Here is a 22,090-nt window from a genome sequence, read left to right as displayed (position 1 = left end):
TGGAGGGGGAGGAGTAGCGAGGGGCAGGGCAGAGTGAGGGGGCCCCGGAGCTGGGACGGGGTGGAGGAGGTCACCATCACAGAGTGGCTGGGAACAGGCCTCACAGGGAAGGTGAGGGTCAATTCAAGGCTTGCAGGTGAGGGCCAGCCTGGCAGGTGCTGGAGTGCTCTCAGGAGTGCTCCAGGCAGGAGAAGAGATGCAGCAAAGGCCCTGAGGCGGAGAGCAATGGCTGGCACACTCCAAGGACCAGATGAGGGGCGGGGAGAGGGGTCCCAGCAGAGAGGGAGGGCAGGAGGCCCCTCCTTGGGACTTGGGACTCATCCTTAGGCTGTAGCTTTGTGGTTACTCAAGTGTGTCTAGAGAGAGGCCTGGTGTGATCTGCCCCAGGTTCCAACTGGACACTATGTCTGCAGAGCTGAGAAACTTCTGAAGGCATATAAGGACAGAGCATTTTTTTAAAAAAATTAGGTTGGGCGCAGTGGCTCACGCCTCTAATCCCAGAACTTTGGGAGGCTGAGGCAGGTGGATCATGTGAGGTCAGAAGTTCGAGACCAGCCTGGCCAACATGATGAAACCTTGTCTATACTGAAAATACAAAAATCAGCCAGGTGTGATGGCACACACCTGTAGTCCTGGCTACTCGGGAGGCTGATGCATGAGAATCACTTGAACCCAGGAGGCAGAGGTTGCAATGAGCCAAGATCGTGCCACTGCACTCCAGCCTGGGTGACAGAGCTAGACTCTGTCTCCAAAAAAAAAAAAAAAAAAAAAAAAAAGAGACAAACCGATTACACCCTAAGTCATCAATTTCAACAAATACTGCAGCATAGGGTAGAGACTACATCTCTGAGCACACTGCAACTTACATGCATGAGGGCTTTGGCCGGAGCTGAGATGGTCTACTTTTTTTTTTTTTGGAGTTTTGTATTTTTAGTAGGGACGGGGTTTCACTATGCTGGCTAGGCTGGTGTGGAATTCCTGACCTCAGGTGATCCACCTGTCTCGGCCTCCCAAAGTGCTGGGATTACAGGCGTGAGCCACGGTGCCCGGCCTGAGATGGTCTATTTTTTAAAAAGAAAGAAAATGGTTTTGCTGAGCCCAAGACAGCAAAGTGCTTTTCTTTTCCTTATTTAAGGAAGGTGGGGTGTGTAGATGTTTGCAATATTGAGCTCTCTACTACTTTTCTGTAAGCTTGAAATAATTCATAATTGTAAAATAATACTGATATGGTTTAATTTTGTGTCCCCACCCAATCTCATCTTGAACAGGACAAGGGAGGGACCCAGCGGGAGGTGACTGGATCATGGGGACGGTTTCTTGTGATAGCGAATTCTCATGAGATGTAATGGTTTGAAAGGGTGAAGCAGGTCCCCCCTCACTCGCTCTCTCTCCTGCTGCCATGTGAAGGTTTTTGCTTCCTCTTCACATTCTGCCATGATTGTAAGTCTCCTGAGTCCTCCCCAGCCATGTGGAATTGTGAGTCAATTAAACCTTTTTTCTTCATAAATTACCCAGTCTCAGGTAGTTCTTTATAGCAGAATGAAAACAGACTAATACAAATATCAATATTCATTGACAAGTAAACTTTTTAATGACAATATAAAACATAAAAATATCAAACTTAATGCCCAATAAATAGAATGTCATTCACCATGTGTGGGCATGTGCACCTGCAGAAGTGCCTGCAAGAATGGACCCAAAGCATTCACAGCGCTGTTTCCTCTGAGCCATGGAGCTTAGTCACTTTCACTTTCTTATTCACCCATTTCTGTAACTGCTTCAACTTTCTACAAGATTACATTAATGATCATCTGTATTTCATCAGAGCCCTGGGCAGCTGAATCCCAGACGTGGAAGGATCTTTGCACCCCACCCTGCAGATGCCAGTCACCCAAAGGGCAGACAGCCTGTGGGCAGGGCTGGGGCCATGATGCCTTCCTGCGTGCAGCCTGCTCAGTGAACCTTCTCTCTAAGTGTCCGATGTGGGGCACACTATTTGGTGGAACCGTATGAGTGGACTGGTAAGCATGTAATTAGACTGGAAAACCTATAAATGTCAATCTGCTAAAAAATGTCCTCTTGAGACACAGGCTGCTTACAGGTACCGCATTACAAAACCACAAACTGGTTGTCACACACTGCCCACAGCACTTGTCCTAAGCCCTAGTTCAGCCTGTATGTACTGACTATGGACGTCACACCTGTGCACCTCTCTTTATCTCTTTATTTGTTCATTTTGTCACTTGCTCCTTTGACCCTAACCAGTTATGGCACCATTATTAACAGAGTCCTGCGAAGCGTTTCTGAAAGACCTCACTTAGTCACTGGATGTAGACGGCACACCTGTGTATTAGAAACCATCAATGTGTCACATGAAAACACCCCGCAAAATTAAGAGTCTGCAGTGAAGGGCGCCGGTCACAAAGCCGACCATAGTGGCGTCCTCATGGGGCACAGCACTCAGACTCCCTACACCTGAGTCTTCAAAACCTGACAGATTTTACATGAGGGTCTCCAAAGCTAGGATAATATTTTGGCTTCCACGTTCCTCGGGCCCCTCATGGTGCTGCCTCTAAGGCCTTGGCATGGAATGTTGCCCTGAAGAATCTAACAAACTTTCCCTTACAAGCCACTCATGGCACGTGCAGATGATCATCACTGTTTCCTGTCAACTTCCTCCAGTATAGGGTGTGCACTTGCAAACGGCAGATGCTCTTGTGTCTTGTTTTACTTCACAAAAGCTTTCTTGAATTAGTTTTTAAAATATATTCTGTTCCAATGCCTTGGATTTCTTCTTCATGGACTTCAATGTGCCTAGGATGGATATATTTTCCCTACCTTCTCCAGCTATCACCAAAAACGTCATTCACAATAAGAACGACCTTTTTTGGCCGGGCGCGGTGGCTCACGCCTGTAATCCCAGCATGTTGGGAGGCCGAGGCGGGCAGATCACGAGGTCAGGAGATCGAGTCCATCCTGGCTAACACAGTTAAACCCCATCTCTTACTAAAAATACAAAAAATTAGCCAGGCGTGGTGGCGGGCGCCTGTAGTCCCAGCTACTCGGGGGGCTGAGGCAGGAGAATGGCGTGAACCTGGGAGGCAGAGCTTGTGGTGAGCTGAGATTGAGCCACTGCACTCCAGCCTGGAGGACAGAGTGAGACCCTGTCTCAAAAAAAAAAAAAAAAAAGATTTTGTTTTTTTTGAGACAGGGTCTCCCTCTGGAGTGCAGTGGTATGATCGAGGCTCACTGCAGCCACAAACTCCTGGGTTCAAGTGATCCTCCCATCTCAGCCTCCTGAGTGGCTGGGACTACAGGTGTGCACCACCATGCCTGGCTAATTTTCTTTCAATTTTTTTGTGGAGATGGGGGTCTGGCTATTTTGCCTAGGCTGGTCTCGAACTCCTGGCCTCAAGTGATCCTCCTGCCTCAGCCTCCCAAAGTGCTGGGATTACAGGTGTGAGCCACTGCACCCAGTCTAGGTTTCATATTCTTTGCTTTTCCATTTCTATCTTCTAACATGCTTCTGTGTTTTTTTTTTTTTTTTTAATGATTAGAAATAAAGAATTTTGATCTTGTCTGATCTTGGAAGCTAAGCAAGGTCGAGCCTGGTTAGTACTTGGATAGGAGGAATTAAGAATTTTAGAAGCATTTTCTTCCCTAAGTCTCATGTGTCCCATGTCATCTGCACCGATGTCTGGTGTCACCTCCTGCTGCCTGAGAGTTGCAGCCAAGCTTCTGCATTTCCTTTGGCCTGTCTGTTCACAGAGATGCCATTGATGGCCACAGGCCGTCAGGAAGCTGGGTTGATTACTAGCTGCAGGAAGGAGGCTACGCACTGTCGGGAAACATGGCAGGGAGGGGTCTCCCTTTACTGTGACAGGTAATAAGCTAAGTTTGTAGATTAAGTTTGTAGATTACGGATTTGTTGCAGGTATTCTTTAGCTGATAGGTATAGACCAAGGAACTGCTCCATTCACATTTTATTTTTATTTTTTATTTTTTCGAGACAGAGTCTGACTCTGTCACCCAGGCTGGAGTGAGTGGCATGATCTCGGCTAACTGCACCCTCTGCCTCCCAGGCTCAAGTGATTCTCGTGTCTCAGCCTCCAAAGTAGCTGGGATTACAGGCACGTGCCACCACGCCCAGCTAATTTTTGTGTTTTTAGTAGGGATGGGGTTTTACCATGTTGGCCAGGTTGGTCTTGAACTCTGGACCTCATGTGATCTGCCCACCTCGGCTTCTCAACGTGCGGGGATTACAGGTGTCAGCCACCACGCCTGGCCTCCATTCACATTTTAAAATTCATGTTGGAATTTTGATTACAATTTTCCCCTGCTTTGTGAAACATGTTTCTGCTCAGGTAAGTTTTGCTGCTTTTTGGCTGTCCCAATGTTATAACTGCACAGATTTGGGGATCGTACCTTTTTTGTTCTTCAGGTCTGAATATGTTGGATTAGAAGAAGGACCAGACACTGAGAGTAGGAAATGGAGGGAGAGTGGCTGAAAAGTTTTTGTGGCATCTCAACTACTGTGGGACAGCAGACAGGACCCTCTGTATGAGGCACCTCAGGCCTTTCCGTAACCAACCCGGCCCAGGAGGGCCCTCGCATGGGATCCTGCCGTCTCTGGGGATACCCTTTCTTTTGGAAGTGGTGTTTCTCAAATCTGCCAGTCTGTGGCTTCTGGCATCTTCTGCACCTTTTCATTCTGCCTCCCCCAGGACTGTGTCCTGTCCCTTCTTAGTGTGGCTCATGGCAGCCCCTCCTCAGGACAGGGCCCTCTCCTTCAGGGGATGAACACTTGCCGATGAATTTGGAATCTTGCTGTTCCCCATGCAAGGGTGCTGGGCAGGAAGCGAGGGGGCCAGCATCCAGCTTACATTGTGCTCTCCCAGCCACTGTACCTGCCAGAGGAAGCGGCTCCTTGGGATGACCCCATGAGGGTGCAGTTTGCTCATAAGCCCAACACCAAACAGGGGATTCTTTCCCAATCCACCCAGGGGCTGAATGGGTGATCAGCAGCCTGTCTAGGACTCTGTCATGTTTTCTCTTCTCTGCCACTTTTATCACACTACCATCACGTTTGGAGCTGGCTTTGCTGATTCCAGGTTCTCAGGGTCACAGTTTAAGTAATTTGAGATTTGTAGCATTGTTTGTTTTTGTTGCTATTGTCATATGGTTTCTAGGAACTTAAGTGGAAGAAGTTCAAACTAAGTGATGTCACACCCTTTCTCTATTAAAGTTTTAGATTTATGTACTTTAAAAAATTTTTTCTGAAGCTCTATTGGTTTCTAGTCCTTTTTATGGTACATTGCTTCTTTACTCCTAATTGTAATCTACTCCTTTTAAAAAGCATTTCAAATACTCACTTTATAGTGTTTCCATTAATTCTAACATCTGAAATCTTTCATGTTGAATTACGCTCTCCCTCATGGTGCTGTACTTCCTTGTGGGTTCTGTACCTTGTGACCGTGCCTCTTACTCTGTGGAACGTGGCACATTGGGTTCTTTGAGACTCAGGTTGAATGCAGATCCCCTTGGGCATCTGGGCTTTTGCTGGCCAGGAGAGTCCACCACCACCCTAGGCTATGGAAATTAATTTATGGCTTGAGATTTTTCATACTATACAAGTAGTGCGAATCTGGGCTATAAACCAGCATGAGGGTCGGCGCCTCGTCACAAATTCTCAAAAGACATGCTCCAGATTCCACCATTCACCTAGATCTTGTCCTCTGATGATTACTTCCTTTCTTGATAGTATACTGATGCATTTAAGAAGATTTTCACAATATTCCAACATTTTAAACTGCTTTCAGAGGAGGGTCAAAGTATCTATTCCATTATACTGCTAGAAACAGAAGTGTCAGACACTCCTCATAAATCATAAATTCTTCCTCATCCTCTCTTTCCAAGCACAGATATAACTGGAGTTTCTGCTTTAATAACTGTTCAGTTAGCCAGATTTGATTCTTTTGTTGTTCTAATAAGACAATAACAATAGCACTTGTTATTAATGATGACTTACACTGAAAACTTGTAGCTAATACTATGCTACTACTTCTTAGAGCTGGCAACACTAAAATAGCCAGGAACCATGGCACACAACTTTCACAGAAATTCTTCACTTTCAGTACGTACCCCTTGGTATTTTGTATCCAGTGTCTCCTGGTTTTCTGAGATTCCTTAGGATATGATCTGAATGGATGTTTATCAACATGCCCGTTAACCACAAGCCAAAACCTAAAGGAAAAACATTGCAATATGATTATGGCTAATAAACCATAAAATTTCACTACGAGCCCCAGCCTGACTGAACAGTATTATTGCAACCCTTCATATTACCATTGTTAGTGTAACATATTAGCCGTAACTGGTAGTAAAAACCACTAAGCACTGTTGTCAGGTATGCCAAGCAGGGCTTTGTTTTTCTAATAATACAAATACATCTTCTAATATACTCAAAATACTTTGACCTGATCATCACAATCTACATTTTCAGGATGACAAGTATGGACCGAAATCTGACTTGGGCACACGGCTCCTTTCCAGGGAGCATCAGGGAGTCAGCCCACCAGACAGACTCACCCCAATTATTTCTCACAAAATCTGCATGAGGCAATGCTACCATCTCCACCACATGAACCAGGAGGGGTGATGCTCCTGTGCTGCTCTGTCACCACTGGCTGTATGCCACCCCTTGAGGGGTGGCAGTTCCTAGGAGCAGATCTCTGGTCTTCTGCTCTTATTTACAACCTCATTTAAACAAATTAATGCACATCTACATTTCCCCCACTGCAGAATTCCTGCAGGCTCATCAATCAGCATTCCTCGGTCAGTCCTTCCTCTTCGGTTCTTGACAAGAGTCTCCCGTGGCCGGCTGCACAGTTCTCCCCAGAATCCCACGGTATCCCCAGTTTTCTCTCCTATTCTTACAAATCTGCAGGGATTTTTTCATCGCTTAAAGGAGAGTTGTTAGTATCACATCAATTAATTCCATCAAGAAAAGGCAAAAGGCCAAAACAGTGTTTTATAAAAGAAATATTGATAAAAAGAGGTTAACCTGATGGTTTTGATATACTTTTTTAAAATGTGAAAGACAGATGCTGCTTAATGCTGACTCTCAGTTCAATATTAAATCAATGTACACGTGGGGTATCATTATTATTTGAGTCATCACATCAGTGAAATTGAATACTTTTTCACAGTTAGAAAAAGGACATGGAAAACCTTCTGGTCTATAGCAAGGGTTTCAAGATTTCTTCCTTCTGATTTTGCCACTGTAATCAGCTTTTTTTTTTTTTTTTTCTAAGCAAAGCAGTTCATACCAAGTTTTATAATAGGTTTTATAAGTCATTTATTGGATCCATACATTTATAGTTGATTTGCTACCTTTTTGGGATTTTAGTATTTCACTCCTAGGTAATTTGGCTTCCAATATGAGGTTCTAGAAAGAAATCATGTTGTTTAAATAACATAGCTACTTTATGTTTCTTCTAGGAGACAAGCTCCCTTTATTGCTTAGATTGGAAGAAAACTAGTACTTGTGTTCATCTAAGCTAAATATTTAATTCCATTTATAAGAATCTTAAAATCTGGCTGGGCACAGTGGCTCACACCTATAATCCCAGCACTTTGGGAGGCCAAGATGGGCAGATCACTTCAGGCTAGGAGTTCAAGACTGGCCTGGCCAACATGGTGAAACCCCATCTCTACTGAAAATACAAAAATTAACCAGGTAAGATGGCGCACACCCGTAATCCCAGCTACTCTGAGGCTGAGGCATAAGAATTGCTTGAACCTGGGAGGCACATGTTGCCATGAGCCAAGATCGCACCACTGCACTCCAGCCTGGATGATAGGCTGCCTAAAAAACAAACAAACAAACAAAAAAACTTAAAATCTTTCTATAAAAATATTTTAGATTAACCACTTTTGCTGTTTTGGAAAACCTTTTGTTAGAAATTTGCTGGGCACAGTGGCTCACACCTGTAATCCAACCACTTTGGGAGGCTGAGGCGGGTGAATCACCTGAGGTCAGGAGTCCAAGACCAGTCGGGCCAACATGATGAAACCCTGTCTTTACTAAAAAAAATAGAAAAATTAGCTGGGCATAGTGGCATGCACCTATAGTCCCAGCTACTTGGGAGGCTGAGGCAGGAGAATCTCTTGAACCCAGGAGGCAGAGGTTGCAGTGAGCCGAGATTGCACCTCTGCACTCCAGCCTAGGTGATAGAGTGAGAGTCCATCTCAAAAAAAAATTTATTATTATTATTCGCTTATTACTTCATGGTAACTACAGTAGGCATAATTACTTATTTATGTAATTTCATGTCTGTTTCCTCACAAAACAATAAACTCTAGGCAATAAATATAACACACAAAAGGTAACCTAGATTGTCTTCCAATTGGCATATTTTTTCCTTTTCAAATCCTGTTTAATTGCAGAGAAGTCAAGAGGTCTGTCTACAATTGATTGGTGTCTGGAATCTCTGACCAGCTTCACGGTCACCTCTACGTGATGCGAACCATCTGCGGAGCTACTTTAAATAGGAGGGTTCTTTTGTTGTTGTTCATCATAGAAGTGAGTCCCATGAGACTCTCTAGCAAACATTTAAAACCTATATCTTTAGTTAAAAAGGAAAAAGAAAGAAATTCCCCTTCCTCTTATTCCTTGTTGCCACTTGTGGACACTCAGCTTGGTGAGGCGGTGGAAATCACCGCTCTGCCATTCACTGCGTGTAGATGTCTTGGGCCAGCTGTGTAACTCTTCTGACCTTTCACGTCTTATGGGCATCCTTTCTGCCTCAGAGAACATGGGGAGGCATAAATCGTGTCATCTGCACAGGAACTCAAAAGCCTGTTCTTCCTTTTGACAGGTAGGGCAGAAGAAAATAAAGTAGTCAAAAAGCAGGTAAACCAAGAAGATATTTGGGGATACTGTACAACAATTTAGTACCAGACAATTTAGTCTAGCAGTTCATGGAGGCACAGATTTCTGGGGCTAGAAAAGGATCTTGAAACGCCTTCTCAGCCAACCCTCCTTTTGTAGAGGAGGGACGGGTGTCTCACTGTAACGATCCTCAGGCACGATGAAACCTTGGAATAAAATTCTAATTCACTGATGAGAAAACATGGCTGAGAAATGTAAAAATGATCTCTCAGCAACAAAGTACTATCCAAGTGTTAGTTTATTTCTATGATTATAAATTAATACACATGGAGAAAAAGCAAAATGCAATGTAAGGTCACTTTATGTAGCTTAAGGTGAAGTACTGCAGGGTAGTTTGCAAATCTGACAGACTGACTTCAGACTTTTAGCATGCTACCGTTGTAAGCTACACCTCAGTATGGTTTAATATCTAAATGTTAGGATAGACTAAACAAATATATAGAAGAACCTTTCTTATATATAAGATTCCTGAGTTGTTTTTTTTTTTTCTTCTTTAGACAGAGTCTCACTCTGTCACCTGGGCTGGAACGCAGTGGCACAATTATGGCTCACTGCAGCCTTGATGTCCTGGCCTCAGGTGATCCTCCCACCTTAGTACCTCTGAGTAAGCTGGGACCACAGGTGCATGTCACCATGCCCAGCTACATTTTTGTATTTTTTGTAGAGCTGGAGTTTCGCCATGTTACCCAGGCTGGTCTTGAACTCCTGGATTCAAGTAATCTGCCCACCTCAGCCTCCCAAACTGCTAGGATTACAGTGTGAGCCACTGCACCCAGCCAGATTGTTAATTTTTAATGCTCTTGCAAATATTTTTGATGGCTGTTTTATTTTCATTCTTGCTTAGAACTTATAAAGTTATAATTAGAGGTTGAAAATGTACATTAATTCACATTAACTGATACAAATAAAAAAATTCAACAACTTCATAAACCTAAAAGTTGATTCAAGTTCATAGAATCACAGAAGCTGCACTGTAGGAAGATAACCCAGTCCTCCTACAGTCTGCACTGTAGGAAGGAACCGCAGGAGATTATGTGGTCAGTGAGTGGCCAAAGGGTCTCAATCTTTAGTCCCTGCTCATTCTGCTACGGCACGCTGCTATTTTTGGGTTCTTGGCCTGACCAGGCACCTGTGCTTCAGCGCCTGCCCGTGCGGGGGAAGGCACCCAGCACCTGTATCACCTCCCTGCCTCCAGCTGTGCTGAGACAGCTGGGCTCTCCCATGGGGACTCCGGGGTCCTGCTGCTCTCTCTGTTGTGAGTCTTTGTTCTCACAGGAAGCTTGGACTTTCTCATTGGAAACCACTGGGACATCAACATAAAAGCAATGATGTGAACAAGGCGGAGTTCACTGCTGTGGACACTCACCTATTAGAAAACGGGGATCTGTTACCCAGTCATCAGCATACACTGCACAATGGCTCAAGTATCTGCTTTGCAAATAGCCGTTACAGGTACAGAACATAATCGCCATTGTACATGCCAACAGTGGCATAGGCTTTCCTCCTCGCATCAGAAATGGGTAAATTAAGCACCTTAGGAAACAAGAAACAGGCAAAACTTTTTAAAAAATTAAAGATGATAATTTCCGTAATCCTATCTTAAATGATTTGGCTTTTAAATCTTACTTTCTTGTACAAATGTCATCCTCAGTAACATTCATACTGATTTATTATTTCTAAGCTAAAAGTGGATTTTGATTTTAATTTTATTTTTCGAGACAGGTTCTTGCTGTGTTGCCCAGGCTGCAGTGCAGTGGCATGATCATGGCTCACTGCAGCCTTGAGTTCCAGGGCTTAAGCGATCTTCCTGTCCCAGCCTCTCGAGTAGCTGGGACTACAAGCATGTGCCACCACACTTGTTATTATTATTATTATTATTATTTTGTAAAGACCAGGTATCACTCTGTTGCTCAGGCTGGTCTCAAACTTCGGCCTCAAGTGATCTTCTTGCCTTGTCCTCCCAAAATGTTGGGATTATAGGTGTGAGTCACTGTATCCAGCCAAAAAGCAGATTTTTACATAAAGCATTACCACGTTTCAATCATGTTTACCACAGTGTACAAACTCCAGATTCTACTTACATACAATATAAAACAGAATACGCTGAATTTGAGAAAACTAGGGGCTTCAAGAGGCTCTCAAGATTTCCACTATCCTAAAACCATTAACTAGTCCTAGTCTAAGCAATAAGATTTGGAACACATCATCACATCATCCATCACCATTGCAATGGCTCCCATTCACTGAGCACTTTCACCTGCTAGCCCTACCCCCAACTCCCCCCACGACTCCCGGCCCCCCCCTCAGCTAACTAGGCAGAGGCACTCTTATCCACATTTGATAGAGGATAAAATTAAGACTCAGAGTGGTTAAGTAAGCTGCTCAAGGCCATGGGCTAGTGAGTGGCTGAGCTTAAATGTAAATCAGGGCAATTGAAAGATCATGTTCTGTTGTACTACACTGGCTTAGGTGAACTTTACTAAAGGTTTAATGAGTGAAAATAAAAGGACAAGAAATTAGAAAATTATAAAGAGAATGCAAAATGTTATTCGCTGTTTGAATTTTCTTTTTAATATAAGTGTATAACACATTGAAAGAGGGGACATCACTACATATCCTACAGACCTTAAGAGGATAATAAGGAACTCTTTTTTTTTTCAAGACAGGGTCTTGCTCTGTCACCCAGGCTAGAGTGCAGTGCGGCAATCATGGCTCACTGCAGCCTCAACATCCTAGGCTCAAGTGATCCTCCTGCCTCAGCTTCCTGAGTAGCTGGGACCTCAGGCACACACCACCACACCTGGCTAATTTCAAAACTTTTTTTTGTAGAGACGGGGTCTCTCTATGTCTGATCTCTAGTTCTGGTCTTGAACTCCTGGGCTCACGTGATCCACCCAGACAATAAGGAACTATTATGAACAACCTTATACCAATAAATTTAACAACTTGATGAAATAGACAAAGTCCTTAAAAGACACATATGACCAAAACTGACCCAAGAAGAAAGAAAGACAACATGAATAGCACTGTTACCAATGAAATAAATCCAATTTAGACTTATGTAATTATAGAAAAGGCAAAATGAGACTCAGGGGAGAGGATTAACCACAAAGATTAACTTTCCCTTTTTGGGCAATATTACTGCTCTCTATATATTAATAGATTGTGACGGGTGGGCGGGCAAGATGGCTGAATAGGAACAGCTTCGGTCTTGCAGCTCCCAGCGAGATCGACACAGAAGGTGGGTGATTCCTGCATTTCCAACTGAGGTAACTGGCTTATCTCACTGGGACTGGTTGGACAGTGGGTGCAGCCCACGGAGGTCGAGCCGAAGCAGGGTGGGGCATCGCCTCACCCAGGAAGTGCAAGGGGTCGAGGGATTTCCCTTTCCTAGCCAAGGGAAGCCGTGAGAGACTGTACCAGGAGGAACGGTGCATTCTGGCCCAGACATTATGCTTTTCCCATAGTCTTCGCAACCAGCAGACCAGGAGATTCTCTCCAGTGCCTGGCTCAGTGGGTCCCACGCCGATGGAGCCCAGCAAGCTAAGATCCACTGGCTTGAAATTCTCGCTGCTCCAGACCAGTTTGAGGTTGACCTGGGATGCTAGAGCTTGGTGGGGGGATGGGCATCTGCCATTGCTGAGGCTTAAGTAGACGGTTTTACCCTCACAGTGTAAACAAAGCCCCAGGAAGTTTGAACTGGGCAGAGCCAACCGCAGCTCCCTGGGACAGAGCACCTGGGAGAGGGGGCGGCTCTGGACGCGGCTTCAGCAGACTTAAACATCTCTGCCTGACAGCTCTGAAGAGAGCAGTGGTTCTCCCAGCACAGAGCTGGAGCTCTGATAAGGGACAACCTCCTCAAGTGTGTCCTGACCCCCCGTGTATCCACACTGGAAGACTCCTCCCAGTAGGGGCCAATAGACACCTCATACTGGAGAGCTCTGGCTGGCATCTGGTGGGTGCCCCTCTGGGATGAAGCTTCCAGAGGTAGGAACAGGCAGCAATGTTTGCTGTTCTGCAGCCTCCACTGGTGATACCCAGGCAAACAGGGTCTGGAGTGGACCTCCAGCAAACTCAGGCAGACTTGCAGCAGAGTGGCCTGTTAGAAGGAAAACTAACAAACAGAAAAAAAATAGTATCAATATCACCAACATCAAAGACCAAAGGGAGATAAATCCACAAAGATGGGGAAAAACCAGTGCAAAAAGGCTGAAAATTCAAAAAACCAGAATGCCTCTTCTCCTCCAAAGGATCACAATTCCTTGCCAGCAAGGGAACAAAACTGGACAGAGAATCAGTTTGACAAACTGACAGAAGTAGGCTTCAGAAGGTGGGTAATAACAAACTCCTCTGAGCCAAAGGAGCATGTTCTAACCCAATGCAAGAAGATAAGAACCTGGAAAAAAGCTTAGACGAATTGCTAACTAGAATAACCTGCTTAGAAAAGAACATAAATGACCTGATGCAGCTGAAAAACACAGCACAAAAACTTCGTGAAGCATACACAAGTATCAATAGCCAAATCGATCAAGTGGAAAAAGGATATCAGTCATTGAAGATCAACTCAATGAAATAAAACAAGAAGACAAGATTAGAGTGAAAAGGAACAAAGCCTCCAAGAAATAGGGGACTATGTGAAAAGACCAAATCTACGTTTGACTCTTGTACCCGAAAGTGATGGGAAGAATGGAACCAAGTTGGAAAACACTCTTCAGAATATTATCCAGGAGAACTTCCCCAACGTAGCAAGGGAGGCCAACATTCAAATTCAGGAAATACAGAGAACACCACAAAGATACTCCTCGAGGAGAGCAACCCCAAGACACAGGTTGAAATGAAGGAAAAAATGTTACGGGCAGCCAGAGAGAAAGGTCTGGTTACCCACAAAGGGAAGCCCATCAGACTAACGGCAGATCTCTTGGCAGAAACCTTACAAGCCAGAAGAGAGTGGGGGCCAATATTCAACATTCTGAAAGAAAATAATTTTCTTTTCTTTCATATCTGGAATTTCATATCCAGCCAAACTAAGCTTCATAAGTGAAGGAGAAATTAAATCTTTTACAGACAAGCAAATGCTGAGAGATTTTGTCACCATCAGGAGCCTGCCTTACAAGAGCTCCTGAAGGAAGCGCTAAACATGGAAAGGAACAACCGGTACCAGCCACTGCAAAAATATACCAAATTGTAAAGATCATCGACACTGTGAAGAAACTGCATAAACGGGCAAAATAACCAGCTAGCATCATAATGAAAGGATCAAATTCACAGATAGCAATACTAACCTTAAATGTAAACAGGCTAAATGCCCCAATTGAAAGAAACAGACTGGCAAATTGGATAAAGAGACAAGACCCATCAGTGTGCTGTATTCAGGAGACCCATCTCACGTGCAAAGACACACATAGGCTCAAAATAAAGGGATGGAGGAATATTTACCAAGCAAAGGGAAAGCAAAAAGCATGGGTTGCAATCCTAGTCTCTGAGAAAACAGATTTTAAACCAAAAAGGTCAAAAGAGACAAAGAAGGGCATAATGGTAAAGTGATCAATGCAACAAGCAGAGGTAACTATCTTAAATATACATGCATCCAATACAGGAGCACCCAGATTCATAAAGCAAGTTCTTAAAGACCTACAAAGAGACTTAGACTCCCACACAATAATAGTGGGAGACTTTAACACCCCACTGTCAATATTAGATCAATGAGACAGAAAATTAACAAGGATATCCAGGACTTGAACTCAGCTCTGGATCAAGAGGACCTAGTAGACATCTACAGAACTCTCCACCCCAAATCAACAGAATATACATTCTTCTCAGCACCACATCGCACTTATTCTAAAACTGACCACATAGTTGGAAGTAAAACACTCCTCAACAAATGCAAAAGAATGGAAATCATAACAAACAGTCTCTTAGATCACAGTGGAATCAAATTAGAACTAAAGATTAAGAAACTCACTCAAAACCACACAACTACATGGAAACTGAACAACCTGCTCCTGAATGACTACTGGGTAAATAACAAAATGAAAGCAGAAATAAAGATGTTCTTTAAAACTAATAAGAACAAAGATACAACATACCAGAATCTTTGGGACAAATTTAAAGCAGTGTGTAGAGGGAAATTTATAGCACTAAATGCCCGCAAGAGAAAGCAGGAAAGATCTAAAATCGACACCCTAACATCACAATTAAAAGAACTAGAGAAGCAAGAACAAACAAATTCAAAAGCTAACAGAAGACAAGAAATAACTAAGATCAGAGCAGAACTGAAGGAGAGAGAGACATGAAAAACCCTTCAAAAAAATCAGTGAATCCAGGAGTTGGTTTTTTGGAAAGATCAACAAATAGATAGACTGCTAGCCAGACTAATAAAGAAGAAAAGAGAGAAGAATCAAATAGACGCAATAAAAAAATGATAAAGAGGATATCACCACCAGTCCCACAGAAATACAAACCACCATCAGAGAATACTATAAACACCTCTATGCAAATAAACTAGAAAATCTAGAAGAAATAAATAAATTCCTGGACACATACACCCTCCCAAGGCTAAACCAGGAAGAAGTCGAATACCTGAATACACCAATAACAAATTCTGAAATTGAGGCAGTAATTAATAGCCTACCAACCAAAAAACATCCAGGACCAGATGGATTCATAGCCGAATTCTACCAGAGGTACAAAGAGGAGCTGTTACCATTCCTTGTGAAACTATTCCAAACAATAGAAAAAGAGGGAATCCTCCCTAACTCATTTTATGAGGCAAGCATCATCCTGATACCAAAACCTGGCAGAGAAACAACAAACAAAGAAAATTCCAGGGCAATATCCCTGATGAACCTTGATGGGAAAATCCTCAATAAATACTGGCAAACCGAACCCAGCAGCACATCAAAAAGCTTATCCACCACAATCAAGTCTGTTTCATCCCTGGGATGCAAGTCTGGTTCAGCATATGCAAATCAATAAATGTAATCCATCACATCAACAGAACCAATGACAAAAACCACATGATTATCTCAATAGATGCAGAAAAGGCCTTCAACAAAATTCAACAGCCCTTCATGCTAAAAACTCTCAATAAACTAGGTATTGATGGAACGCATCTCAAAATAATAACAGCTATTTATGACAAACCCACAGCCAATATCATACTGAATGAACAAAAACTGGAAGCATTCCCTTTGAAAACTGGCACAAGACAAAGATGCCCTCTCTCACCACTCCTACTCAACATAGTATTGGAAGTTCTGGCCAGGGCAGTCAGGCAAGAGAAAGAAATAAAGGGCATTGAATTAGGAAAAGAGGAAGTCAAATTGTCTCTGTTTGCAGATGACATGACTGCATACTTAGAAAACCCCATTGTCTCAGCCCAAAATATCCTTAAGCTGATAAGCAAATTCAGCAGTCTCAGGATACAAAATCAATGTGCAAAAATCACAAGCATTCCTATACACCAATAACAGACAAACAGCCAAATCATGAGTGAATTCCCATTCACAATTGCTTCAAAGAGAATAAAATACCTAGGAATACAACTTACAAGGGATGTGAAAGACCTCTTCAAGGAGAACTACAAACCACTGCTAAAGGAAGTCAGAGAGACACAAACAAATGGAAAAACATTCCATGCTCATGAATAGGAAGAATCAATATTGTGAAAATGGCCATACTGCCCAAAGTAATTTATAAATTCAATGCTATCCCCATCAAGTTACCATTGACTTTCTTCACAGAATTGGAAAAAACTACTTGGTCATATGGAACCAAAAAAGAGCCCGCATAGCCAAGACAATCCTAAGCAAAAAGAACAAACCTGGAGGCATCATGCTACCTGACTTTAAACTATACTACAAGGCTACAGTAACCAAAACAGCATGGTACTGGTACCAAAACAGATATACAAACCAATGGAACAGAGCAGAGGCCTCAGAAATAACACCACACATCTACAACCATCTAATCTTTGACGAACCTGACAAAAACAAGCAAAGGGGAAAGGATTCTCTATTTAATAAATGGTGGTGGGAAAATTGGCTAGCCATATGTAGAAAGCTGAAACTGGATCCCCTCCTTACACCTTCTACAAAAATTAACTCAAGATGGATTAAAGACTTAAATATAAGACCTAAAACCATAAAAACCCTAGAAGAAATCCTAGGTAATACCATTCAGGACATAGGCATGGGCAAAGACTTCATGACTAAAACACCAAAAGCAATGGCAACAAAAGCCAAAATTGACAAATGGGATCTAATTAAACTAAAGAGCTTCTGCACAGAAAAAGAAACGATCATCAGAATGAACAGGCAACCTACAGAATGGGAGAAAATTTTTACAATGTATCCATCTGACAAAGGGCTAATATCCAGAATCTACAAAGAACTTAAACAAATTTACAAGAAAAAAAAAACCCATCAAAAAGTGGGCAACGGATATGAACAGACACTTCTGAAAAGAAGACATTTATGCAGCCAACAAACATATGAAAAAATGCTCATCATCACTGGTAATTAGAGAAATGCAAATCAAAACCACAATGACATACCATGTCATGCCAGGTAGAATGGTGATCATTAAAAAGTCAGGAAACAACAGATGCTGGAGAAGATGTGGAGAAATAGGAACGCTTTTACACTGTTGGTGGGACTGTAAATTAGTTCAACCATTGTGGAAGACAGTGTGGCAATTCCTCAAGCATCTAGAACTAGAAATACCATTTGCCTCAGCAATCCCATTACTGGGTATATACCCAAAGGATTATAAATCATTCTACCATAAAGACACATGTACACGTAAGTTTATTGTGGCACTGTTCACAATAGCAAAGACTTGGAACCAACCCAAATGCCCATCAATGATAGTCTGGATAAAGAAAATGTGGCAAATATACACCATGGAATACTATGAAGCCATAAAAAATGATGAGTTCATATCCTTTGCAGGGACATGGATGATGCTCGAAACTATCATTCTCAGCAAACTAACACAAGAACAGAAAACCAAATACCGCATGTTCTCACTCATAAGTGGGAGTTGAACAATGAGAACACATGGACACAGGGAGGGGGACATCACACACTGGGGCCTGTTGGGGGGTGGGGGATGGGGGGAGGGATAGCATTAGGAGAAATACCTAATGTAATCACGGGTTAATGGGTGCAGCAAACCACCATGGCATGCGTATACCTATGTAACAAACCTGCACGTTCTGCATATATACCCTAGAACTTCAAGTATAATAACAAAAAAAAATTTAAAAAAATAGACTGTGAAACTGAGTTTAGACTTATGAAATCCAGACAAGACAAAAATAGAGTCAGGGTGGAGACTGGCTGCAAAGACACAAAGGGAACTTTTTAGAGGAATACAACTGCTCTACCTCTTGATTTGCAGTGATGATTACACAACTATATGCAATCGCCAAAATTCATCAAACTACAGACTCTTCTTTTTTTTTTGAGATGGAGTTTCGCTCTTGTGGTCTAGGCTGGAGTGCAGTGGCGTGATCTCGGTTCACCGCAACCTCCACCTCCTGGGTTGAAGCGATTCTCCTGCCTCAGCCTCCCGAGTAGCTGGGATTACAGGCATGTGTTACCACACCCAGCTAATTTTGTATTTTTAGTAGAGATGGGGTTTCTCCATGTTGGTCAGGCTGGTGTCGAATTCCTGACCTCAGGTGATCCACCCGCCTCTACCTCCCAAAGTGTTGGAATTACAGGCCTGAGCCACTGCGCCCAGCCCAAATTACAGACTTAAAATGGGTGAATTTTATTATTTGTAAATTATACCTTAATAGAGCAGGAAAAACTTTAAAGCTTGTTATTTGTTTCCATTCTGACCATTTGCGCCAGGGTAAAGTCATAATTAGTCATTAGTTATGGTTATGAACATCGACAGTAATCACATAATAGTAGTGTCATGCTGGCTGTGCATCCTCAAGCCACTCTCTCCCCAGCACTCCCACTTAACTCCTGGGGAAGACATTCATGTGAGTCAAAAGCAGCCTCCAAGGTTCTCATTTCATTCAGGCCAGGACCCCTAGGAAGACTTCATACTGATTTACGGCAACGCACGTGTTGGCCAGTAAGTGTGCATTCAAATGTTGTGTCATCGGTGAGGTGGGTATTCTCCTGGAAGCTGTAGTGTTGCCAAGCAATGAATAAGAACAGGGAATCCCAGCAATTTCTCTCTGCGTCTTGGAATCATGATTCAGATCTGGACAGACAATGGGTACCATGGGCTGGCATTTGGGATGTAAGCACACTGCAAGTGCTTGCATACCAACATTTCCTGTGGAACAAGCAGAATTTGGTTTTGATGGAGATAAGTGTGTGCTTCTTGGACTGTCATAGGCTCCCTTAAAAATAGGAGGCAATCTTGACTTGTGATCAGACATCCTTCCTGCCTCGGCCCATTTGTCAACCAGAATAGGAGGCCTTGTGTTAGACCCGGATGGACAGAATTAATGACAGAAGACAGAGTGGCTCTCACTCTACCCCTCAGTGTACCAAGTTGAGAAGCACCAAGAGCAGGCAGCCCACTTCTGAAGTCAGCTTAGGAGATTCTCAATGTGGCAAAGAGCAAAAGGGACACCGGTATGAGAAAGTTGAGAGAAAACTTCCCTGACAGTTACAGCCTCAAGTTATTTCCCAGTAGGCAAACTGCAGGATAGAGGTGAGAAAGTGTTCAAATTCTAAGTTTGAAGAAATACACAAAAAAAGAGCAAGACATAAAAAGGAGAATACAAGGCCTGGATTTGGTTTAGAAAGATGTCTATTAAAATAGAAAGGACTCAGTTCATAAGAGGTCGGGCCCTGGACCTGAAAAAAATCCATCCTAAATTCAATACTGGATAACAGGAAGGCAAGGTGAAAAACAGGAAGGGAAAATATTAGCAAGCTTGAAATACACAGAATTGAAAATGGTCTAAGACACTTCTGCATTGGATGTCACCCATTTAAACAATGGACAAATGCAGTGTGAGAGAAGCAACTCCCAGGAAACATTCTGCATATGGGGTGGACGTTCCCTCTGGGATGTGAGAATCACATCCAGCGAACCTCAATCCATTTCTCCCAATTTGCATCCAAGTTGTGGGTTGAATTCTGACCTGAAAAACGTCAGCTGGCAATGACACTAGAACTGTGTCAAAAGAATATAATAGAGGATAATATTACCAGACTCTGCACTCACCAGCCTATTCCCAACTCACAGAAAAGCACCGGTCAGAGAATTAGAACATTTAAGACAGGGAGGCCGAGGCAGCACGATTTTTTCACAAAACAAAGGAAAACGAGGCTGCAACCAAACTAGGTTATCGGGCAGCTCATTGGTTAGTGAAGCAAGGAAAGCTGCGCATCAATGGTGAGTTAATCAACAGCGGCAGCCAAAGAGGCATGTCCAGAGAATACACACTTGTTTCTCACAATTAGCCTTTCGGGGAGAACGCTTGCTAGAGGAGTTAAGGACACTGGGAGCAACCTTGACAGTCAATTTAAACAAGGCAGGACCGGATGCAGTGGCTCATGCCTGTAATCCCAGCACTTCAGGAGGCTGAGGCAGGTAGATTGCTGTGACTAGCCTGGGCAACATGGCGAAACCCCCTCTCTACAAAAAATACAAAAATTAGCTGGGTGTGGTGGTACATGCCTGTAGTCCCAGCTACTCGGGAGACTGAGGTGGGAGGATCATCGGAGCCTGGGAGGTGGAGGCTGCAGTGAGCTGAGAATCATGCCACTGCACTCCAGCTTGGGTGACAGAGTGAGATCCTGTCTCAAAATAATAATTAAAAACAAAAAAGCAAGGCAGATGATGAGCAGTCTTTGTCGGCTCTGGGTGAGTCTACGGATGTTACTGATATGGCTCAGTTGTTTATTTGAGGAGTTCACATCAAGGCCGAAGTGAATGAAGGTTTAAGCTCTTTATACAGTCTGTGTAGAACAACTACCGGTGAGAATATTTTCAAAGATGTTGAGAAAACACGAATTTAGTAGAATCCAAAGTGGAATCTGCTAAGCTGTTACAACTGATGGTGATAAAAACGTATGGGACAAAAAAAACAAACAAATTACAAACTTACAAAGCTTCTAAAAATGTAAGGTGTTTCATGCTATTCTTTGTATCAGCAGGTCTTTTGCAGAAAATCTATTGTGTGTGATTGAGCCCATAGTGTTAACAGCGAATGACAATCCCTCTCATGGACTCAACCATCATCAGTTCTCTTTTTGTCACAAATAAGCTGACTAGGCCGATTTGTCCCAGGTCAATACGCCAGTTTGATGGCTTAATAAAGTTTCATCACATTATTTTGAGCTCAGAGCTGGGACTGAAACTTTTCTGAGCAAGAACTACCCTCACCACCATTATTGAGTTCTGAAGGGCTTAAGTGCTTTGACTGCAGACTTGATAATAAATTCAACCTAAAGCTGCAAGGCAAAACAGCACTCGTGTGCAAAACTCATCCTGTGTTAAAGTCATTTTGATGACAACTGACATTGTTCCAATCAAACTGCGTTCTGTACTTTTCATGCTATTAAAATTAAAAGAAGTGAGCTCTCCATGCTCACATAAGTTTGCAGTGGATATAAATTCTAAGTTTAAATACAGTGTGTTTGTGAACCTGGATTTCCATATTTCAAAATCCATTTAGCTGTGCAGTGGAAGAGTTGCCATCTAATCCTCCATAGGAAGATATGAATCTGCAATGTAATACCATACGGAAAGGCAAACATCAAGGGAAGAATCTAACAGGATTCCATGAGTGCCTTCCAAGTGATGATCATGCACAATTAAAATCATACACATGTGGACTGAGGTCAACGCTTCCATTTACAGAGATAAAATACGTAAAATCTCATGACAGATCAACACTAAGAGAGGAACATTTACAACAGATGTTGATAATAGGAAACACTAACTTTGAATCCCAATAAGTGAAATGTTATCCCTCACCAAGAAAAGAATTCCATTCTTCTCATTAGACATATATTACAAAAAATGCACTAAGATAATATATTTTGAATTTACCACTGAAACTTTTGTGAAAATGTGTTTTCTCTCATCGTAAATACCTACCCAGTATCTTGGCCCACAAAGCCTAAGATATGCACTACCTGGCTCTTTCCAGAA

The 22,090-nt window shown here is 42.8% G+C and overlaps 1 protein-coding gene across 2 annotated transcripts in view; it reads right to left on the bottom strand.

The window, feature by feature from the left end:
- SRD5A1 (steroid 5 alpha-reductase 1) overlaps positions 1–22,090 on the bottom strand; it is a 37,320-nt gene that overhangs the window by 7,339 nt on the left and 7,891 nt on the right. The window contains exons 2-3 of one of the 2 annotated variants that reach the window (XM_054488021.2): positions 10,320–10,486; positions 6,142–6,243 (exon numbers count right to left, since the gene is read on the bottom strand). In XM_054488021.2, the coding sequence (XP_054343996.1) occupies positions 6,142–6,243; positions 10,320–10,486 (269 nt within the window). The remainder of the gene's footprint in view (positions 1–6,141; positions 6,244–10,319; positions 10,487–22,090) is intronic. The other variant, XM_054488022.2, reaches the window with a different exon arrangement.

Source organism: Pongo pygmaeus, chromosome 4 (assembly GCF_028885625.2).
Source record: "Pongo pygmaeus isolate AG05252 chromosome 4, NHGRI_mPonPyg2-v2.0_pri, whole genome shotgun sequence".
Taxonomy (NCBI): domain Eukaryota; kingdom Metazoa; phylum Chordata; class Mammalia; order Primates; family Hominidae; genus Pongo; species Pongo pygmaeus.
This window is presented reverse-complemented; position numbering and strand designations above follow the sequence as displayed.